At 42.7% G+C, this 19,963-nt stretch overlaps 1 protein-coding gene across 11 annotated transcripts in view; it reads right to left on the bottom strand.

The window, feature by feature from the left end:
- Positions 1-19,963, bottom strand: part of OFD1 (OFD1 centriole and centriolar satellite protein) — a 57,933-nt gene that overhangs the window by 6,137 nt on the left and 31,833 nt on the right. For 4 of the 11 annotated variants that reach the window (XM_074967028.1, XM_074966952.1, XM_074966942.1 and 1 more), the window contains exons 17-20: positions 13,353-13,485; positions 6,481-6,581; positions 3,438-3,599; positions 335-454 (exon numbers count right to left, since the gene is read on the bottom strand). In XM_074967028.1, the coding sequence (XP_074823129.1) occupies positions 335-454; positions 3,438-3,599; positions 6,481-6,581; positions 13,353-13,485 (516 nt within the window). The remainder of the gene's footprint in view (positions 1-334; positions 455-3,437; positions 3,600-6,480; positions 6,582-13,352; positions 13,486-19,963) is intronic. The other 7 variants (XM_074966995.1, XM_074966986.1, XM_074967004.1 and 4 more) reach the window with 3 other exon arrangements.

Here is a 19,963-nt window from a genome sequence, read left to right as displayed (position 1 = left end):
TCTCCCTAAAGAAGCAAAGATCATGAAATTAATATTGAGGCCAAAACAAAAAAATGAAGTCTCTTCAGAAGCCAAAAAGCAAACTTAAAAAGATGAAATTAAAACAAAGTTAATAGAAGTACTGGTGAAAATCATCATCCTACAGTAAGTCAAGAATTAACAAACAAAGATGTATTATTCCTTCTTCTTTAGTACCTAAACACTAGCTATGAGAAAAGTTTTCAACCACTTCAATGCAGGAGACTACAAAATGCTAATTTTTGTTTGCCTTTTGTTTTAATACATTGGCCATCTACAAAGGATATTTGCTTTTGTTTCAGAGCTGAGAACTCACTTAAATCCTGCTGTGAAGTGGCTGTTGCTGGCACAGCGTTTGTGACATTGCTCCCATTGACACTGTCCCCAGATGGATGTGACACATCACTTTCAAACTGCTCTGGAATGTCCCCTTGATCTGGAGAAGAAGTTTGAACAATGGCCTCATTATTCTGTAATTATAATAGTGGGGCAATGGAACGGACACAAAGTGTGGGAATGGTTGGAGTGAGAATACATAAATTTAAGCCATTAATTAAGCACTCTCCCCTCCAAACTCAACCATTTAACTGAAAATTAAGAAATATCAAGTAGGCTGCACTTGCTACTTTAATCATAATCATGGCATTGATTGGCTTTGAAAACTGATTGTAACAACACGTGTTTACTAAAGCTACTGGCACAACTGAAATCAACGTATACTTGTGAGATAAAAGATTTTTAAAATTCTTATTTGATTCGTAAATATAGCCCCAAAATGTAAAAAAAAAGTAGGTTTCCTTCACATACTATATCTATGTGCCTACATATATATATTATATACATATACATACACATACACACACATATATACATACACACACACACACACCTCACAAAGAACTACATTAAAAGCACTCAGAAGTTAGGAAATGCCAGAATGCCTGTTCAACCTTCATTAGACACACTTGTGTGTAATGCATTATGAGAGAGTCTTTGATTACATGATCACATACTATTTTGTCCACAGGACCCACCTCATTCAGGATGAATGGAGTTCACTTCATGAGCAGCTATTCAATATGTTGTTTTCTCCTCATTGTTCAATGTATGGCCCCAGGCCTTATTTACTGCACACTATTCAAACCCTGCTCTGAAGACAGAAGTATTAATTTCCTCATTGGCTTCTCTATGGTGCTCATTCCTATAGTATCTGAACGTTTCACAAATAATAAAGAATTCATTTTCACAAGACCATTGTCAGGTAAGGTAGTGGTATCCCCATTTTACATATGGTAAACCGAGGCACAGATTAAAGTCAGAAATATCCACTAATTTTGGGTGCCCAATTTGAAAAACCTAGGTCATTGGATTTTCATGCAATTTAGCATTATATAGCTTTTTATATGTTCCAAGCACAGCTCCCATTGACTTCAGTTGCAAATGTGTGTTCAGCACTTCTGCAAGTCAGACCCAAATGTCTCAAGTAAGGCATCCAGAAAAAGATGAACATAAACCAAACTTCTGACAGGTAGTCACTTAAGTGACTTGCCTAGCATCACACAGGAACTCTGGAATTCAACTGCCTTAATCACAAGACCTTCCTTTCTTTTCCTACAATCCCCTGCCACCTTCACTACACACCTTCCAACTACTGCAACAAATGAGGCAGAGGTCCGACACACAACAGCCTTCTTTGCTACACAACCCTGATCCATCCACAGAGCAGATCTATCTCGTGCACTGAATGAGACAGGCATCTTGTGGAAAAAATAGAATGTGATTACATAATTAAAGACTGCCTCATAAGGCATTCACACCAGGGGACAATTTTCCAAAAACCTTTCATCCTGAAGCACACATCTCGCACAGAAAAGTCCTTCCAAAATAGTTAAAGTTTGGCGAAGTTATAAGCAACTGAAAACAGGATCTTATAGTGAGAAGTCTCAGGCAACCTCAGTAATAGGTATTCATAGATTCTGAGGCCAGAATGGACCATTGTGATCATCTAGTCTAACCTCCTGTATAACACAGGCCCTAGAACTTCCCCCAAAATAATTCCTTCCCCCAAAATAATTCCTAAAGCATATCTTTAGAAAAACTTCCAATCTTGATTCACCAGCCTTGTGTATAGTGACACACAAATCTCATTCTCTTTCATGTACATCAGATAATCCATCATATGATTAACATACTCAAAAGCATCTGTTTTTTTTTTTGTTTTCTTTTAAATTAGTTTTAAATGATAACTTTGATTAATAATAAAGATATGGCTACCTAAACACAGATATTACTTATTTTGTAGTCATTATCAACAATCATCATCAATATGTTGTTTTGTATTCCCCATGCTTGAAACAGCAGAATTTCATGTGTGCAGACTGGCACAAGGAATGACTAAATAGCAAAACCATTTCTAATATTCTATGAGCAGAAAACAGTATTAACATAAAGATCTTTAAATAATCGAAATCTAAAATGTCCATATATATATAAAATTATGCATATAAATATATCAGAGTTCATATATTTCATAAAACACACTGCAAGAAGTATCAATGTTGTTCCTCGGTTACTAGATCTTGGATCCAACTTCTAAAAATCAGTCATCCACGCAGAAACAGAGAACTAGATCATCAACAATAATATATTCACCAAAATAAAACAGCAACTAGTACAGCAAGAATGATCTTTATTTGCAGCCAGAAAGCAACAACACTATTAAGAAAATAAAAATTATCTTGCTCTGTATGTATCTTCATTCTTACAAGTGGGTGAAGAGTGCTAGAGAGGTTTTTATTGCTATGAGTTTGGAATAATTGTGCTGTCATGGTAATTATCTACATCAGTGATGGAACCCATTTTAGGCTGGACTGGCAGATGGGCATTTCCTGTCTCCTGATGTCCCCTGGCACCATGTGCTGATATAGTTGCTACACTCTCCTTTTTTTCCCTCTCCATTTTCTCTCTTCTCTTTTTGTCTTATTCCTTCGTTATCTACTTCCCCGCTTTCTGTATTTCCCCCTTTTTCTTTTTTGCTTTTTATATGCTGTGGAGAAGGTACAAGGTTAACTTGAAGTTGTATGATATGAGATGTTATCGGATAAGTGTTAAAACTGCATGATGGGGTATGTTACAGGACAAAGAGAACACATGCCATTGGGTACACAGAGGTTTGGACTCCTAGTGGAAGCTTCTCCCAGATTGCTTGTTTGGAAATCTTGGGGGCGGAGGGATGGGGGGGAAGCGTTAATTCGAAAGGTTGGTTTTTGACTTCTGAGGAGAGAGGGAGCAGGATCACAGAGGGGGATGCAAAGGTCGACTTTGATCAGGAAGGGAAATACTGCCAGGCTCCTGTAAGATTAGGCTTTTCCTAGTGCAGTGGTCCTCACACTTTTTATATCGCGCCCCACCCCCCTTACCTGTAATTGAATCTGTCCACACACACCCACCGGAGCTGGACTCAGGGCCAGAACTGTGGTTAGGAGTCGCAGTCGGGGTCAGGGGTCGGGAGCTGGGTCCAGGAGCAGAAGTGGAGCTGAGGACGGAGCTGCGGCTGGGGGCAAGCTTAGGGTGCAGCAGACCTAGGGACAGAGCAGGGCTGGGTGACGCTCTCTCCACATCCCCCACGGGGGCTGGATCAAGACCTGCCACGTCCCCCTGAACATTCCTCTGCGCTCCCCTAGGGGGACGCGCCCCAAAGTTTGGAGACCACTGCCCTAATGGAGTAAGAAGTACAAGGGTTACTGAACACTATTATTATGTTTAATCTGGTTAAATAAAAGTTTAGTGGTTTTTCAAACCCAGGAGTCAGAGGTGTCATCAGTTTGGAGAGATCTGCAGGGCCCTCAAAACGGAGTTAGGAAAAGCAGCCAGGATTGCCTATATTTATTGGCAAGTGCCCTGGGAGGAAGTTCACAGGGGTAAAATGACTATACTAGGGCCACAGAGAAATCAATATTGAACAAGGTGTGTGCCCATGCAAAGGCAGGTCGTAGCATATGCTTTTCATGTTTCTTCTCTTTCTGCTCCCTTCCTCCTTTCTGATGGCTCTTTTCCTCCACTCACATGCCAATGGAGGTGTTCACTGGTACACCCAACACAACACTGGGTGTCAGTACAGTTAATTTAGAACCCAGCTCTAGGTACAAATATCTCAAATTATCCCTTCTGTTCATGTGCATCACTAATTAGATGAGGAGGCATTTAGCTAATTCTATCTAGGCATGACACCTGCTTTTTCCAGTTACATATAGCATCCAGTCTGTTCTCAAAGCCAGTAAAATAAAGGAATAAAAATAGGTGAATTAGAATCAGTTCCTAAAAGTATCTACTGTAAAAGTAAGTAATTTAATAATTTAAATGAATAAATGTCATATCCTAATTGTATGAGCAGAAATACCTAGTGTAGAAGTATTTCAACTAATGCAAGCTGCATTAAAAATAATGTAAAATACTGTTAAATAATCTACAGTAACGTGTCGCTTAACATTGCAGTTATGTTCCTGAACGATGCTACTTTAAGCAAAACGATGTTCAGCAAATCCAATTTCCCCATAAGAATAAATGTAAATGGAGGGGTTTAGGTTCCAGGGAAATTCTTTTTGCCAGACAAAAGACTATATACACACACACACATATATATATATATACAGTATAAGCTTTAAACAAACAATTTAATACTATACACAGCAATGATGATTGTGAAGCTTGGTTGAGGTGGTGGAGTCAGAGGGTGGAAAAGGGTGGGATATTTCCCAGGGAATGCCTTACTGCTAAATGATGAACTAGCACTCAGCTGAGCCCTCAAGGGTTAACACACTGTTGTTAATATAGCCTCACACTCTACAAGGCAGCATGAATGGAGGCAGGGGAGACAGCATGGCAGAGAGAGAGAGAGAGAGAGAGAGAGAGACAGACGCGCATTGCCCCTTTAAGTACGCTGACACCACTCTTAGTACGTTGCCTTTTTAAGTTGATCAGCAAGTTGAGACAGCAGCTGCTGCCAGCAAGCTTTCTCCGTCCTGAGCCCTGTCATGTCTCCGTCTCCCCCCCACTCTGTGGAGATAAGGTACAGGAGCGGGGGGCAGGTGCGGGGGGAGGGGGACACCCTGACATTAGCACCCCTCTTTCCCCCCACTCTGCACAGCAAGCAGGAGGCTCCCAGGAGCAGCTTCAAGGCAGAGGGCAGGAGCAGCACATGGCAGTGGGGGGAGAGAGAGCTGAACTGCCGGCAATTGGTAGCCTGCTGGGCGGCTGCAGCACAGGGAACTTAGGGGAGCGGGGAGCTGATGGGGGGGCTGCCGGTCCACCCTGTTCCAAGCCCCCGCCAACTGGCTCCAATAGGCTGCTCTTTCTGCAAGCAGTGGACAAAGCAGGCGGCTGCCAAAGGACATTATAAGGGAGCATTGCACAACTTTAAACAAGCATGTTCCCCAACTGATCAGCAATGTAACAACGAAACAATGTTAACCGGGGCAACGTTAGGTCAGGAGTTACTGTATTTAAAAGCTGTAAAAAGAAAACTAAATGGAACGAATTAAAACTGATGACTAAAATAACTAAAACTAAGGGGAAAAATCCACAGAACAGTCACCCACTTCATCAACTCATCACTCAACATAGCCAGCATGTCTGCCATGGAAAACAGAGCAACCGTAGAGATGTTTTATTTAAAGTTTAATACTGTGTTGATACCTAGGAAAGCAAGTAGGGAACTGTTACCTTTGCTCCATGTTCTATGAGCCCCAACAACAATGCATGAATTGAGACAGTGTGACACCCGGAGCTAATGCTGATCCTAGAATATAAGGGTTGGAAGGGACCTCAGGAGGTCATCTAGTCCAACCCCCTGCTCAAAGCAGGACCAATCCCCAATTTTTGCCCCAGGTCCCTAAATAGCCCCCTCAAGGATTGAACTCACAACCCTCGGTTTAGCAGGCCAATGCTCAAACCACTGAGCTATCCCTCCCCCTTATCTCTGCATCCATATCTTTGAGAAGTATTCTACCTTTAACTGGTGGTCTATTTGTCAACAGTGATTTTAATTTCCTACCCAATCACGTAGCTTTAATAACAGTTTTTTCCAGTCTTTATTAACCTAAACAACTGTGTTATCTGCAAATTTTGATACCTCAATATTCACCTTCTTCTCCACACACAAACACTGTCTCACTGTAGTTAAGGTTGCACAGTTCTATTTGCATAATATTTTAATAATAATAAAATAATAATATCTGAAAAGCTTAAACTGAAATATCTGACATAACCTAAACTATAGTCTTGTAACTTCTCCATCATAATGTATTAAACAACATTTCTTTCTAATATGGATCCCTCAGGCACCCCCGCTAACCCTTTGCTAATTTTAGGTTGAAAGGAATGGTTAACCTTAAGGAAAATAACAAGATCTTCTACTCTTTCCATTTACTAAGTAACTGTCTGAAAAAACATAATAAAACTTACATTTAAGAGAAGAATCATGTTCTTCCAGGTCCTCATATGCTAGCTTTTCTGGCTTTGAAGAGTCATTGAAGTCCTGATTATCAGCTTGCTGTTTACGAAGACTGAAAGCGAGCAGGAAAGAGAACATGAATTTAAAGGTTTAATAACCAAAATGTCAAGTACATCAGCAGGTAGAGATCTGACAATAGTCTGTAGTACCCAAGAGTAGCTAAGGACTAAGAAAATTGTAAAACCACATAAGCAAACTAACGTATAAATCAGAATTTACATGATATGGAATTGAAATACAGTAACCTAATCCTGACCACCTTCAGGTCTGAATGCAAGACTCACCTTCCCCTGCAGTTTCTCCCCGAAACATACCCACAACTGGGAAGAGTGAATACTTATAAAAAGAAAGATATTCTATGAAATGGAGTTAAAACAGAAAGAGAAAACAAAAAACAAGAAAGAAGGCAAAAAGGATCACATGTACAAAGGGAAGAGAGATTAAGAATTATGTCCTTTTAACCACATTCAGTTTTGTAGTTTAATTTGTGTCCAGTGCTTTGATGCCATCACAGTCCGTTAGATTAGATAGCCTTTCATCCCTGAAACCACAGTTTACAATCCTTCTTTGGCCCTATGGAAAATGAGTTTTGTGGTCTCTTTCTAACTGCTACTGCGGATTTGTCTATAACAGCATCAAGCATAATACACCCAGTGTAACACAGCTAGCAATCTCTTATCCATAAAACAGAAAGAGAGCTGCAGGTCACAAATGAGATGCCCAGCAGCCCTGTATACAGAAGCTTGTCAGCACCTGGCTATATTAGTCTTTCACTATAAGCATAAACAATACAAAATATTTATGAAAAGTCTAAGGAATAAGTTTTTTATGGGGTGAAGAGAAAGAGGAGGATACATAAAATGAACAGGCTCTAAGAGACAGACTTCAATTTACATTAATTAAGACTAAGGGAAAAATACTCCTAGCAGTGTTGGTTCTGCCATTTCAGAAGAATGGCTCAATATACAGAAAAACCCTGTACATTACACACACTATCTACTCCTGTCAAATATAAGCAGTATTTCTAGAACTATATAATCTAGATAATTTATAATCTGTACATAATCTATATTAAACGGTTTTTAATCTCTCCTTTACAGAAATTTTTGTCTGTTGGGTATATATTATCTATCTAGCGTCCAAGGACGCATGCCACTTTGTATAATATTGCTAGTGTTAAATCCTGTAGAAGTGTTAGGAAGGCCTGGAATTCAATGGGACAGATTCAGTAAACAAAAGTAAGAGAGGTTTGTCTCATTAAGGCAATTATTTACATGAATGTCAAATGGTTTTCACAAACCATTTTATCACAGCAATGTTGATGAATATGGACCGTATCCAGTATCAACAACATTCCATAAAACAGCTAATGGTGTCTCGGTCAACAATATATGACTAGAAAAATGAATTAAAAAACTCTTATTCTGAGAAACAAAGATTTATATTAAGGTGCTTTATGGACAGTAAAACTGGCATCCTAACCTATAATCAAAATATTCAATCCTTAATTTTTTTAGGAATCAGCATTAAAACTGTAGTAATCAAACCTATATCTAGGATTAGCGAGAGATGGAAGGTCTGATGTAAAGGGCTCATCCCTGTCCTTCTGATGATACCAATGTATTTTGGGAATAACAGTAAAGAAAACAATACTTCCCACAGAGCCAGAATACTAGAAATGAAGTCATTTCTCCTAAGGGAAAGAAGGGGTTGCTTTTATTCACTTCCTTCCCACCCACTCGCAGGTTGGGGCAGGAAACTAACTGTAATGAGGGTGTCTTGAGAAAAGACATTTTTCCCAGTGATAGATGAGGTGTTTTCTTTTGATTGTCTCCCTGGTGTTCTGGACAGAATATGGACCACTCTACTGGAAATACACCAGATTTTCCACACTTGGGAGGCAGTATCATGGTTTCTTTTATTTTTTTTTGTTAGCTCCCCTTCCCTCTTTCTAACCTTACCCAGCTATATAAATCCTATCAACTATGACACATTTACCTGATGACTGAACAGCTGGAAAAAGCCCACACGTTTATTGCTTTGTATTTCAGAAAAATTAATTGTTGCATGCTATAGCCATCTTCTCTTACAATATTCTCATAGAGATTAACAGCACTTAACCCTCAACAGGTGAGGTCTATCATGTTAGTACCAAATGGGACATCAGTGAGATAGTGAGGACAGCATGAATAAATGGAATGGAATAGTGGAAGGTGAGACACTATAGAGGCACCAGGATAAACATGCACCTACCTAAGAGGCCCCAGAAAATTCCAACCAGTTCTTTTCAAGACCAAGAATCAAAAGCTCCCTAATCTCTAACTGCATAAAACACAAAAATAAATTATCTATATCTCATTTAAAATGAGTACAAATGAGTTGATTTTTCAAAAAAAAAAAAAAAAATAAGGACAAATGAGCACTTGCTATGGCAACTTGAGCCTACAACTGCCTATCCTTCAACAGCAGACTTGGAGGGTAGGTGGGTGGGTAAGTGACAATCCTGCAACTGATCTTTCAGAAAAAACAGAATTACAAGATAAGTAATTGTCCCTTCTTTCACACCATCTATGCAGAACTCTCACTCTTTGAATGTAGCTGACCTCCAGGAGATTTCTCAAGATGGTGTCAGGAACAGGGCCTGATTTAGGGGCAGGTGACCACCTGGGATACTGGGCTTGGGGCGGCATCGGGCTCGGGGTGCTGTTTTTGTTGTTAGCAACACTTTTCCTAACGTGTGGACAGGTTTGAGGATTCTGCTCATGCTGCTTGTCGTGAGTGGTGAGCGCAGATTTTTGAAGCTCAGGCTCATTAAAACATATCTTTGATTGATGATGGCTGACGAGAAAGTGATGTCACTTTATCGCTTGAAAATGCCATCGGTCAGTCTTTGGATCTCTCTGATGGTGTGCTTCAGTTCACCAGGGCAAAGGTGAGAAAAGTGACCCTTTGAACTAAAGGACTAGGGTTAACATTCTAAGGCGGACACCTACTGTAACACTATTTAATACTGGTCCACCCAACGTTGGTGCACAGTTCAATTTCTTGACGTTAGTACATTTCAGTTATTCTTAAAATTAAAAAGTTTCTATAAGCTTAGAGGAAACCAATTTTTTTTTATTTGCTTATACATTGCATGAATAAATACAGATTTACAGATCCTAGCGTGCAAATTTATTGCTTTATATGACATGGATAAATCACGCATGCTAGTCGTGAAATGGGCTACAAATGAAATAAAAAGTAAGGTATTCAAAAGTTTAACAAATGCGGGCGGAGAGTGCCACCAAAGACGCTCCTTGCTTGGGGCGCTATTTGGTCTAGGGTCAGCCCTGGTCAGGAAGGCCTTGGTGCTGTTTTCTTCTGTGGTGGGCCAAGAGGAAAGACAGAGATGCAGTGGGGATGTTTTGTTACTTTTTAAACTAAAAAATGTGCCCATTTACACAAAAGGATCTAGACTGTTCAAAGTGGTACCAGATGACAGAACAAGGACTAATGGTCTCAAGTTGTAGTGGGGGAGGTTTAGGTTGGATATTAGGAAAAGAAAATTCACTAGGAGGGTGGTGAAGCACTAGAATGGGTTACCTAGGGAGGTGGTGGAATCTCCTTCCTTAGAGGTTTTTAAGGTCATGCTTGACAAAGCCCTGGCTGGGATGATTTAGTTGGGGATTGGTCCTGCTTTGAGCAGAAGGTTGGACTAGATGACCTCCGGAGGTCCCTTCCAACCCTGATATTCTATGATTCTATGAAAAGACAGCCTGAAAAGACAAAACAACAAACTCCAAAACCCACTAGGTGATGCGAGTTTGGGCTCCCCTACTTCAGAAACAAGTTCTGTTGGCAAGAGGAAACAAAGGGAAGCTCATCCTCAGAAAATGAATGTTAACATTGAAACTTTGGGGAGTATGACATGAGGCTACCTGCCTTGCCTAACATCCTGACTGAAAATCATATTGTAGCAGGCAGTGGAAGTTGCTATTCCTCAGCTGCCAAACAATAGGGCAGCCAGGTCACAGCTGTGAAAAAAACAGCAACACAATCTTTCAGACATAGTCTTCATGGAGATATAGCATCGTTCAAGGAATCAGTGTGGACTTTCTCAGGTCTTGTGTGTGCTCCAGATAGAATCTCAAAGACCTTTAAACTTCAACTTTATGCAAAGGGCCGGCCTTCCTAGTATGGAAAGGATGAGAAACTCTACTGTCACTTTGGATGGAAACTACTGATGAGTTTATAACACAACCTGGCCCTTGTAAAATATGGTGTAAGATGGGCCCGTCACTAAAACCTGAAGGTCATTCACTCTATGAGCTAATGTTCCCTTCATCAGGAAATGATCCCCCCCCCATACAAAACTTGTGATTAAGTGAACCAGTAGGCACTTTTGTCAGCTTTGTCAGGAACATATTAATATCTCGTGATACAGAGGGTTTATTAAATGTAGTCTCAAAACTGTCATGCCCCACATGAAGCTGATGACAATGAGCTGTAAAAAAACAATGTACCTTCAGCCAGTTCATGATAGGCTGAAAATAGCTGAGCTAAATTAAATTCTTAGAATTAGTGTTTAAATTAGACTCTGACAAGTAAAGAGGGTAATAAAGGCATTTAAGCAGGGCTAGAAAGGGTCCATGGCCCCACATATGCATTACACTACAAACCTTATCTTGGTAGAACAAAGCACATAATCTAGTTTCTCTTTGAATGACATTAGGATCTGTCCATAAAAACAAAAGAATGGCCCTACTGGGTAAGACCAAAGGTCCATCTAGCCCAGTATCCTGTCTTCCGACAGTGGCCAGTGCCAGGCGCCCCAGAGGGAATGAACAGAACAGGTAATCATCAAGTGATCCATCCCGTCGCTCATTCCCAGCTTCTGGAAAACAGAGGCTAGGAACACCATTCCTGTCCATCCTGGCTAATAGCCATTCATGAACCTATCCTCCATGAATTTATCTAGTTCTTTTTTGAACTCTGTTATGGTCTTGGCCTTCACAACATCCTCTGGCAAGAAGTTCCATAGGTTGAATGTGGGTTATGTGAAGAAATACTTCCTTTTATTTGTTTTAAACAAATATTTCTTTCTATTTATATAGAGGCAACATGATATTTTTCTGTCCTATTATCTATCCCTTTCTTAATTATTCCCAACACTCTGTTCGCTTTTTTGACTGCCACTGCACACTGAGTGGATGTTTTCAGAGAACTATCCACAATGACTCCAAGATCTCTTTCTTGAGTGGTAACAGCTAATTTAGACTCCCATCATTTCATATGTATAGTTGGGATTATGCTTTCCAATGTGTATTACTTTGCATTTATCAACATTAAATTCCATCTGCCATTTTGTTGCCCAGTCACCCAGTTTTGAGAGAGCCTTTTGTAGCTCTTCGCAGTCTGCCTGGCTCTTAACTATCTTTAGTAATTTTGTATCATCTGCAAATTTTGCCACCTCACTGTTTACCCCTTTTTCCAGATCATTTATGAATATATTGAATAGGACTGGTCCCAGTAAAGACCCCTGGGGGACACCACTATTTACCTTTCTCCATTCTGAAAACTGACCATTTATACCTACCCTTTGTTTCTTATCTTTTAACCAGTTACTAATCCATGAGAGCACCCTTCCCTCTTATCCCGTGGCAGCTTACTTTGCGTAAGAGCCTTTGGTGAGGGACCTTGCCAAAGGCTTCTGAAAATCTAAGTACACTATATCCACTGGATCCCCTTGGTCCACATGCTTGTTGACCCCCTCAAAGAATTCTAGTAGATTGGTGAGGCATGATTTTCCCATACTTAGACTATTTAACAAACTTTTGTTAGCACACAAAACCCTCCGTCCAGTGTCCTCACTACTTAGTTTTGGCCAGTCCTTTCAAGGTCTCAGGACTCTCCACTCCTCCTCCTGGTCAATTTTGCCTTCTTGTTCTAGCTCTCTTCTATAATGGCTAGCAAGAGCCTCCCTTTCTAAAATTCCAACCCCTCCTGAACATCTTCAAGTCTCTCGTCAGGTGATTAATTGCTTATTTGCAACCCACCTGAAGTCCACATTGGGAAAACTGGTTCCCCTGGGCTTTAGTCAGCTCATTGTTCTAGGAAGCATCCATCTGAATAGAAAACTATTCAGGTTAAGGATTCTGGATTGCTGTACCTTGTTAGTCCACTGATAGATGCAAGGATTTCTCCGAACACCTCCTGGGCATTTCAACTCAAGATGGAGGCTGCAGTGCCAAAGTAAAGGCACAGTACAGTCTTACACTGAAAATGACATTCCCAAAACAGAATGTAGTTTGCAGACTAATACAGGCAAATAATAATCTGCCACATTAAATAAATACCTGATTCCCTTTAAGCCCCCAGAGATACAAACAGTCACAAAGATAAGGCTCAAGACTGACTGAAATTCAGAAGACAACAAAACAAGAATATCTAGTCCCTGAACAAGGGCTACTGCAGAAAAAACTGCAACTATTTTAGTTAGAAACATAGGACAGTTTCCAGGGTAACTTCTTCACTAACGGCTATTGCTCAGAGAGGAATTGGCTGGAATGTTCTGGAATACCTATGAAGTACCTGAAGTTAGATGCAGTAGGGCAGAGCTCTTTGGCCAGCCTATAGACGTGAAAGTCAAAAAACTTAAAGAGCTAAGGGGAGTTTACATATGGCTTGCACTGGAGGCATGAGTCACAAGTGTGAGAATCCTGAACGCCTGATATCTTTAGAAAAGCTCTAATTCATACATAGTGAAAGACGGCTGTAATCATGTGACCTAACCGATAAGGCATAAGTTAAAATGATCTTTCAGATAGCGTACAATATTTACCTCAACTTTTGTCCATGACTGGTTGGAGAGGAAGGAGCCGATTCAGAAGATGAAAGATGGCCTGCCCTCAAAATAGGAGAAAGAGGCTGGTCGACACTCTGTTGGGAAGAGACTAGGAACGACTCACTGCTATCTGTAAGGCAAAAGGTAGCAATTTATATCAACCAATTTCTTGTACTGTTCCTGCATATCCTAATTATAGTCAGTGCCGGTACCACTCCCTATTGTTAGGGTTTCCTGACAGTTCCCATTAAAGACACTGTTTTCAGTTGCTTATAACTTTGTCAAACTTGAATCATTTGGACTATTTCCATAACATGCCTCTGGCTGAATTTTTTTGAAAAATTTCTGCCAAAACAGTTCAGCTGTTTCCAAAAATGAGGCTAGGGGAAAAATATGTTGTTTTGTCCATGTTAAAGAAAAACTGATGACTCTGAAAGAGGATGGCCTTTGCGTCAAGGATGTGTCTTTCACCATTCTTGTTAAAATCTACACAAATTTAGTCAAGTTAAAAGCCAATGGGAAAAAAGATCAGTTTGCACATGCTCAGTAGATACTTTGATTTTAGCTGCTAAAAATCTCTGAAAATGTTGTCCTCACTGAGCATACTCAAGCCTCTCACAGCTCTCAATGCCAACTGGAAGGCACATGCACCAGAGCAACTGAGCCTACGCTATCCAGCCCAGGGCTACAAGGGCAGAGCCAGGCCTTCCTTTCAATGGCTGCTTCCAGCTGCATCAGGCCCGGGTGCGGGCAGGCACTGAAAAAGAGAGTAGGGATCCTTCCTCTTCAATGCTCCGAATGATCCCCCTGGTGGTACACAGAAACCATGACTGATGAAGCCATGTGATCTGAATGAAGAAGCGACAAAAGCCAGGGAGCGGGCCAAGAAGTCTGTTAAGACTGAAACTGGTAGTGGGGGCGAAAGGGGAGAGAAAAACTGGGACTGATGGGTTGAGGAGATGGAGAACCATGGGGTGGGAGAGGTTGGGACCGGGAATCAGTAAGGGAAATGGGGAGGAGGGAAGAGAGGTCAGGGGACAGAACACAGATCAGATGAGGAGGTGGGGAGACTGGGACTGACTGGCAACGAGACTGTACTACAGTCACTGTGCGGGAGAACTGGGGTGGAGGGCAGACAGATCTAACAAGGAGCTGGGACACCAGAGGAGAACTGGGAAGACTGGGACAAAGCACTGGCATGAGGACACAGACTGGAAGAGGAGCCTGGGGAGGGAGACTAGAACGGGTAACTAGTTGAGGAGGAAAAGGAGCAACTGGGACAGTCTGGGTGAGAAAACAGACTGGCTGGCTGGTCAAGGAGAATAGTACTAGGTGTGGTAAAGAGGAGAGACTTGGGTGAGTAGGTAGATTGGGACTCTGACAGTGAATTCAGAGGGGGGAGACTGGGATTAACTCGGCAAGGAAGCTTGGATAAGAAACCTGAAGAGTGGAGACTGGGATTGGGCAGGCAAGGAGAATAGGATTGGGACAAGGAATGAGAGTTGTGGAAAAGATAGGACTGGGATAGGTTGGAATGGGTCAAACCTAGGGTGGATGAATGGGTATTAGACTGTGCCCATTAGAGAAGACTCCCCTCCAGAATCTGGAATGGAAGAAACAGTTACTTACTTTAACTGTGGTTCTTCAAGATGTGATGCAGATGTGTATTCCACTTCGGTGCATACACACCCAACGCTCCGGAGCTGAAGAACTTTGCCTACCAGTACCCGTAGGAGATGGTGCTCACTCCTCATGCTCATTGCTGCCTCATATAGCCAGGGGAAGAGCTAAGCCTCAACCCTCTGCCCCCTCAGGTCCTTTGTACCAAACATCCAGAGATCAGACTCTGATGCAGAGGGAACAGATAGTGGGCTGTGGAATACACATCTGCATCACATTTCAAAGAACCACAGTTACTTATTATAACTGTTTCCTCTTCAAGTAGATGCAGCAGTGTATTCCAATTCGGTGACTCACAAGCAGCACCCACTCCAGCAGGTGCGGCTTGGAGACTACCTTAAAAAGCACTGCAAGACTGCCCTACCAAAACTTGCATCCACCCTGGAAGGTGCAGTAATGGCATAATGGTTCGTGAAGATATGTATGGATGACCACATAGCAGCCATGCAAATGTCAATATCGAGACATCCCTGAGGAACCCTACTGACATTGCTTGTGTTCGCATAGCATGAGCTCGTACCTGCTGAAGAGGCGTAGATCTGCACGATCTGCATGTGACACAAACAGGTGAAGTGAAGCATGAAACAGTTTAGTCCTGTCCAGATAGAAGGCTAGACATTGCTTGACATCTAATGTATGGAAGTGATGCTCCTCCAGAGATGAATGTGGCTTAGGAAAGAACACAGGTAAACATACCACCTAGTTCAAATGAAACTGAGAAACCACTTTAGAAAATATTTTTGGGTATAGTCATAAAGTCACTTTGTCCTTAGAGAACTGTTTATAATGAGTCTCTGCCACGAGAGCCTGCAACTCTCAGACTCTCCTTTCCTTGTGGAAGTTTACGCTACCAGGAACGCAATCTTCTGACACAAAAGTGGAAAGGAACAAGATGCCCGAGGCTTGAATAGATGTCCCATTAAAGCCGCTAGGATCGTGTTAAGGTCCCATAGAGCAACCAGCTCCCGGATCAGAGGATGGAGACGATGACCCAGAGGATACTTGTCTTCAGGGACCGCGCATAACTCAGGGAAAAAATCCTGCTGAGATGCTCCGCAAGATGATTCTGAACCCTAGACAAGAGATTGGCTATCGGAACGATACTCTCCTCGATGCAGAAATTCCACAACCTGATTGCCTCTTGGCAGAGCATCCTGGAGTGTGCTCCCCCTTCCTGTTCACATAATAAATCATGGTGTGGTATTGTCAGTAAGTATGTGAACCACTGACACATACTGATACAGTCCAGAAAAGCATGACATGCATTGTAGATGGCACGAAGCTCCAGCACATCGATATGCAGTTAGGACTCCTGTTCTGACCACAGACCTTGAACTTTCGGAGATCCCAAATATGCTCCTGAGCACATCAGGGAGGCATCAGTGACAACAGACCTGATTGGTAGGGCTGAACGATGGGAAGCGTCCACCACTGCAAGTTCAGGACCAGTGGAGGAAGAGAGACCAATCTGTCCAAGAAGTGAAGAGTCAGATGGTAAACTGTCCTGAGCCACATTTGAAGGGGGCAAAGACACAACCTTGCAAACTGAACCACCTGCGTACATGCAGACCAAGAATCTCAGGCATAGCCAAACTGTTGAGGAAGGCTGACTCTGAAGACTGAGACTAAAGTGGTGAATCGCCTGAAAACAGTCGGTCAGCAAAAATGCTCTCAAACTTGTAGAGTCTATTAAGGCCAGATTGAACTTGATTTTCTGCGTGGGAATCAAAGTTGACTTTCTGGTACTTAGGATGAGACCCAGACAGTTGAGCAAGCACAATGAAAAAGGACGTGAGAAAGGACTTCCTCTGTGGACCTGCCCCTAAGTGGATGGTTATAAACTGTTCAGGAAGGACAGACAGGCAGGGCAGAAAAGGTGGGGGAGTAGCACTGTATGTAAGGGAGCAGTATGACTGCTCAGAGCTCCGGTACGAAACTGTGGAAAAACCTGAGTGTCTCTGGATTAAGTTTAGAAGTGTGTGCAACAAGAGTGATGTAGTGGTGGGAGTCTGCTATAGACCACCGGACCAGGGGGATGAGGTGGATGAGGCTTTCTTCCGGCAACTCACGGAAGCTACTAGATCGCATGCCCTGATTCTCATGGGTGACTTTAATTTTCCTGATATCTGCTGGGAGAGCAATACAGCGGTGCATAGACAATCCAGGAAGTTTTTGGAAAGCGTAGGGGACAATTTTCTGGCGCAAGTGCTAGGGGAGCCAACTAGGGGGGGCGCTTTTCTTGACCTGCTGCTCACAAACCGGGTAGAATTAGTGGGGGAAGCAAAAGTGGATGGGAATCTGGGAGGCAGTGACCATGAGTTGGTTGAGTTCAGGATCCTGACGCAGGGAAGAAAGGTAAGCAGCAGGATACGGACCCTGGACTTCAGGAAAGCAGACTTCGACTCCCTCAGGGAACGGATGGGTAGGATCCCCTGGGGGACTATCATGAAGGGGAAGGGAGTCCAGGAGAGCTGGCTGTATTTCAAGGAATCCCTGTTGAGGTTACAGGGACAAACCATCCCGATGAGTCGAAAGAATAGTAAACATGGCAAGCGACCAGCTTGGCTTAATGGTGAAATCCTAGCGGATCTTAAACATAAAAAAGAAGCTTACAAGAAGTGGAAGGTTGGACATATGACCAGGGAAGAGTATAAAAATATTGCTCGGGCATGTAGGAAAGATATAAGGAGGGCCAAATCGCACCTGGAGCTGCAGCTAGCAAGAGATGTCAAGAGTAACAAGAAGGGTTTCTTCAGGTATGTTGGCAACAAGAAGAAAGCCAAGGAAAGTGTGGGCCCCTTACTGAATGAGGGAGGCAACCTAGTGACAGAGGATGTGGAAAAAGCTAATGTACTCAATGCTTTTTTTGCCTCTGTTTTCACTAACAAGGTCAGCTCCCAGACTGCTGCGCTGGGCATCACAGAATGGGGAAGAGATGGCCAGCCCTCTGTGGAGATAGAGGTGGTTAGGGACTATTTAGAAAAGCTGGACGTGCACAAGTCCATGGGGCCGGACGAGTTACATCCGAGAGTGCTGAAGGAATTGGCGGCTGTGATTGCAGAGCCCTTGGCCATTATCTTTGAAAACTCGTGGTGAACGGGGGAAGTCCCGGATGACTGGAAAAAGGCTAATATAGTGCCAATCTTTAAAAAAGGGAAGAAGGAGGATCCTGGGAACTACAGGCCAGTCAGCCTCACCTCAGTCCCTGGAAAAATCATGGAGCAGGTCCTCAAAGAATCAATCCTGAAGCACTTACATGAGAGGAAAGTGATCAGGAACAGTCAGCATGGATTCACCAAGGGAAGGTCATGCCTGACTAATCTAATCGCCTTTTATGATGAGATTACTGGTTCTGTGGATGAAGGGAAAGCAGTGGATGTATTGTTTCTTGACTTTAGCAAAGCTTTTGACACGGTCTCCCACAGTATTCTTGTCAGCAAGTTAAAGAAGTATGGGCTGGATGAATGCACTATAAGGTGGGTAGAAAGCTGGCTAGATTGTCGGGCTCAACGGGTAGTGATAAATGGCTCCATGTCTAGTTGGCAGCCGGTGTCAAGTGGAGTGCCCCAGGGGTCGGTCCTGGGGCCGGTTTTGTTCAATATCTTCATAAATGATCTGGAGGATGGTCTGGATTGCACTCTCAGCAAATTTGCAGATGATACTAAACTGGGAGGAGTGGTAGATACGCTGGAGGGGAGGGATAGGATACAGAAGGACCTAGACAAATTGGAGGATTGGGCCAAAAGAAATCTGATGAGGTTCAATAAGGATAAGTGCAGGGTCCTGCACTTAGGATGGAAGAATCCAATGCACCGCTACAGACTAGGGACCGAATGGCTAGGCAGCAGTTCTGCGGAAAAGGACCTAGGGGTGACAGTGGACGAGAAGCTGGATATGAGTCAACAGTGTGCCCTTGTTGCCAAGAAGGCCAATGGCATTTTGGGATGTATAAGTAGGGGCATAGCCAGCAGATCGAGGGATGTGATCGTTCCCCTCTATTCGACACTGGTGAGGCCTCATCTGGAGTACTGTGTCCAGTTTTGGGCCCCACACTACAAGAAGGATGTGGATAAATTGGAGAGAGTCCAGCGAAGGGCAACAAAAATGATTAGGGGTCTAGAGCACATGACTTATGAGGAGAGGCTGAGGGAGCTGGGATTGTTTAGTCTGCAGAAGAGAAGAATGAGGGGGGATTTGATAGCTGCTTTCAACTACCTGAAAGGGGGTTCCAAAGAGGATGGCTCTAGACTGTTCTCAATGGTAGCAGATGACAGAACGAGGAGTAATGGTCTCAAGTTGCAATGGGGGAGGTTTAGATTGGTTATTAGGAAAAACTTTTTCACTAAGAGGGTGGTGAAACACTGGAATGCGTTACCTAGGGAGGTGGTAGAATCTCCTTCCTTAGAGGTTTTTAAGGTCAGGCTTGACAAAGCCCTGGCTGGGATGATTTAACTGGGAATTGGTCCTGCTTCGAGCAGGGGGTTGGACTAGATGACCTTCTGGGGTCCCTTCCAACCCTGATATTCTATGATTCTATGATTCTATGATTCTAAGTGACCAGTCTTCCAGTGCACGGGAATATGTGGATTCTTTTATTCCTGAGGCATGGGTGACAGCATACATTTGGTAAAAACAAAACGGCAAAAGACAGGACAAATTGAGCACGGTGTACTGAAAATGGTGTTTCACTATGACTAATTGAAGGAATTTTCTGTGGTTCGGCAAAATCGCCACGTGAAAATAGGCGGCCTGAAGATCTAGAGCTACTAACCAGTTGTTCTGAAATAATGCGGGGCGGATAGTCGATAGCATGACCATTCAGAACCTCACTTATGTGATATATTTGTTGAGGCCACAAAGGTTGAGAATGGGTCTTACCCCTCCCTTGGGCTTGGGCACCAGAAAGTGCTGGAAATAGAAGCCCTTAT

This window comes from Natator depressus, chromosome 1 (assembly GCF_965152275.1).
Source record: "Natator depressus isolate rNatDep1 chromosome 1, rNatDep2.hap1, whole genome shotgun sequence".
Lineage (NCBI taxonomy): Eukaryota > Metazoa > Chordata > Testudines > Cheloniidae > Natator > Natator depressus.
Note: the sequence above shows the minus strand (reverse complement) of the source record. Positions and strands in the feature narration are given on the sequence as shown.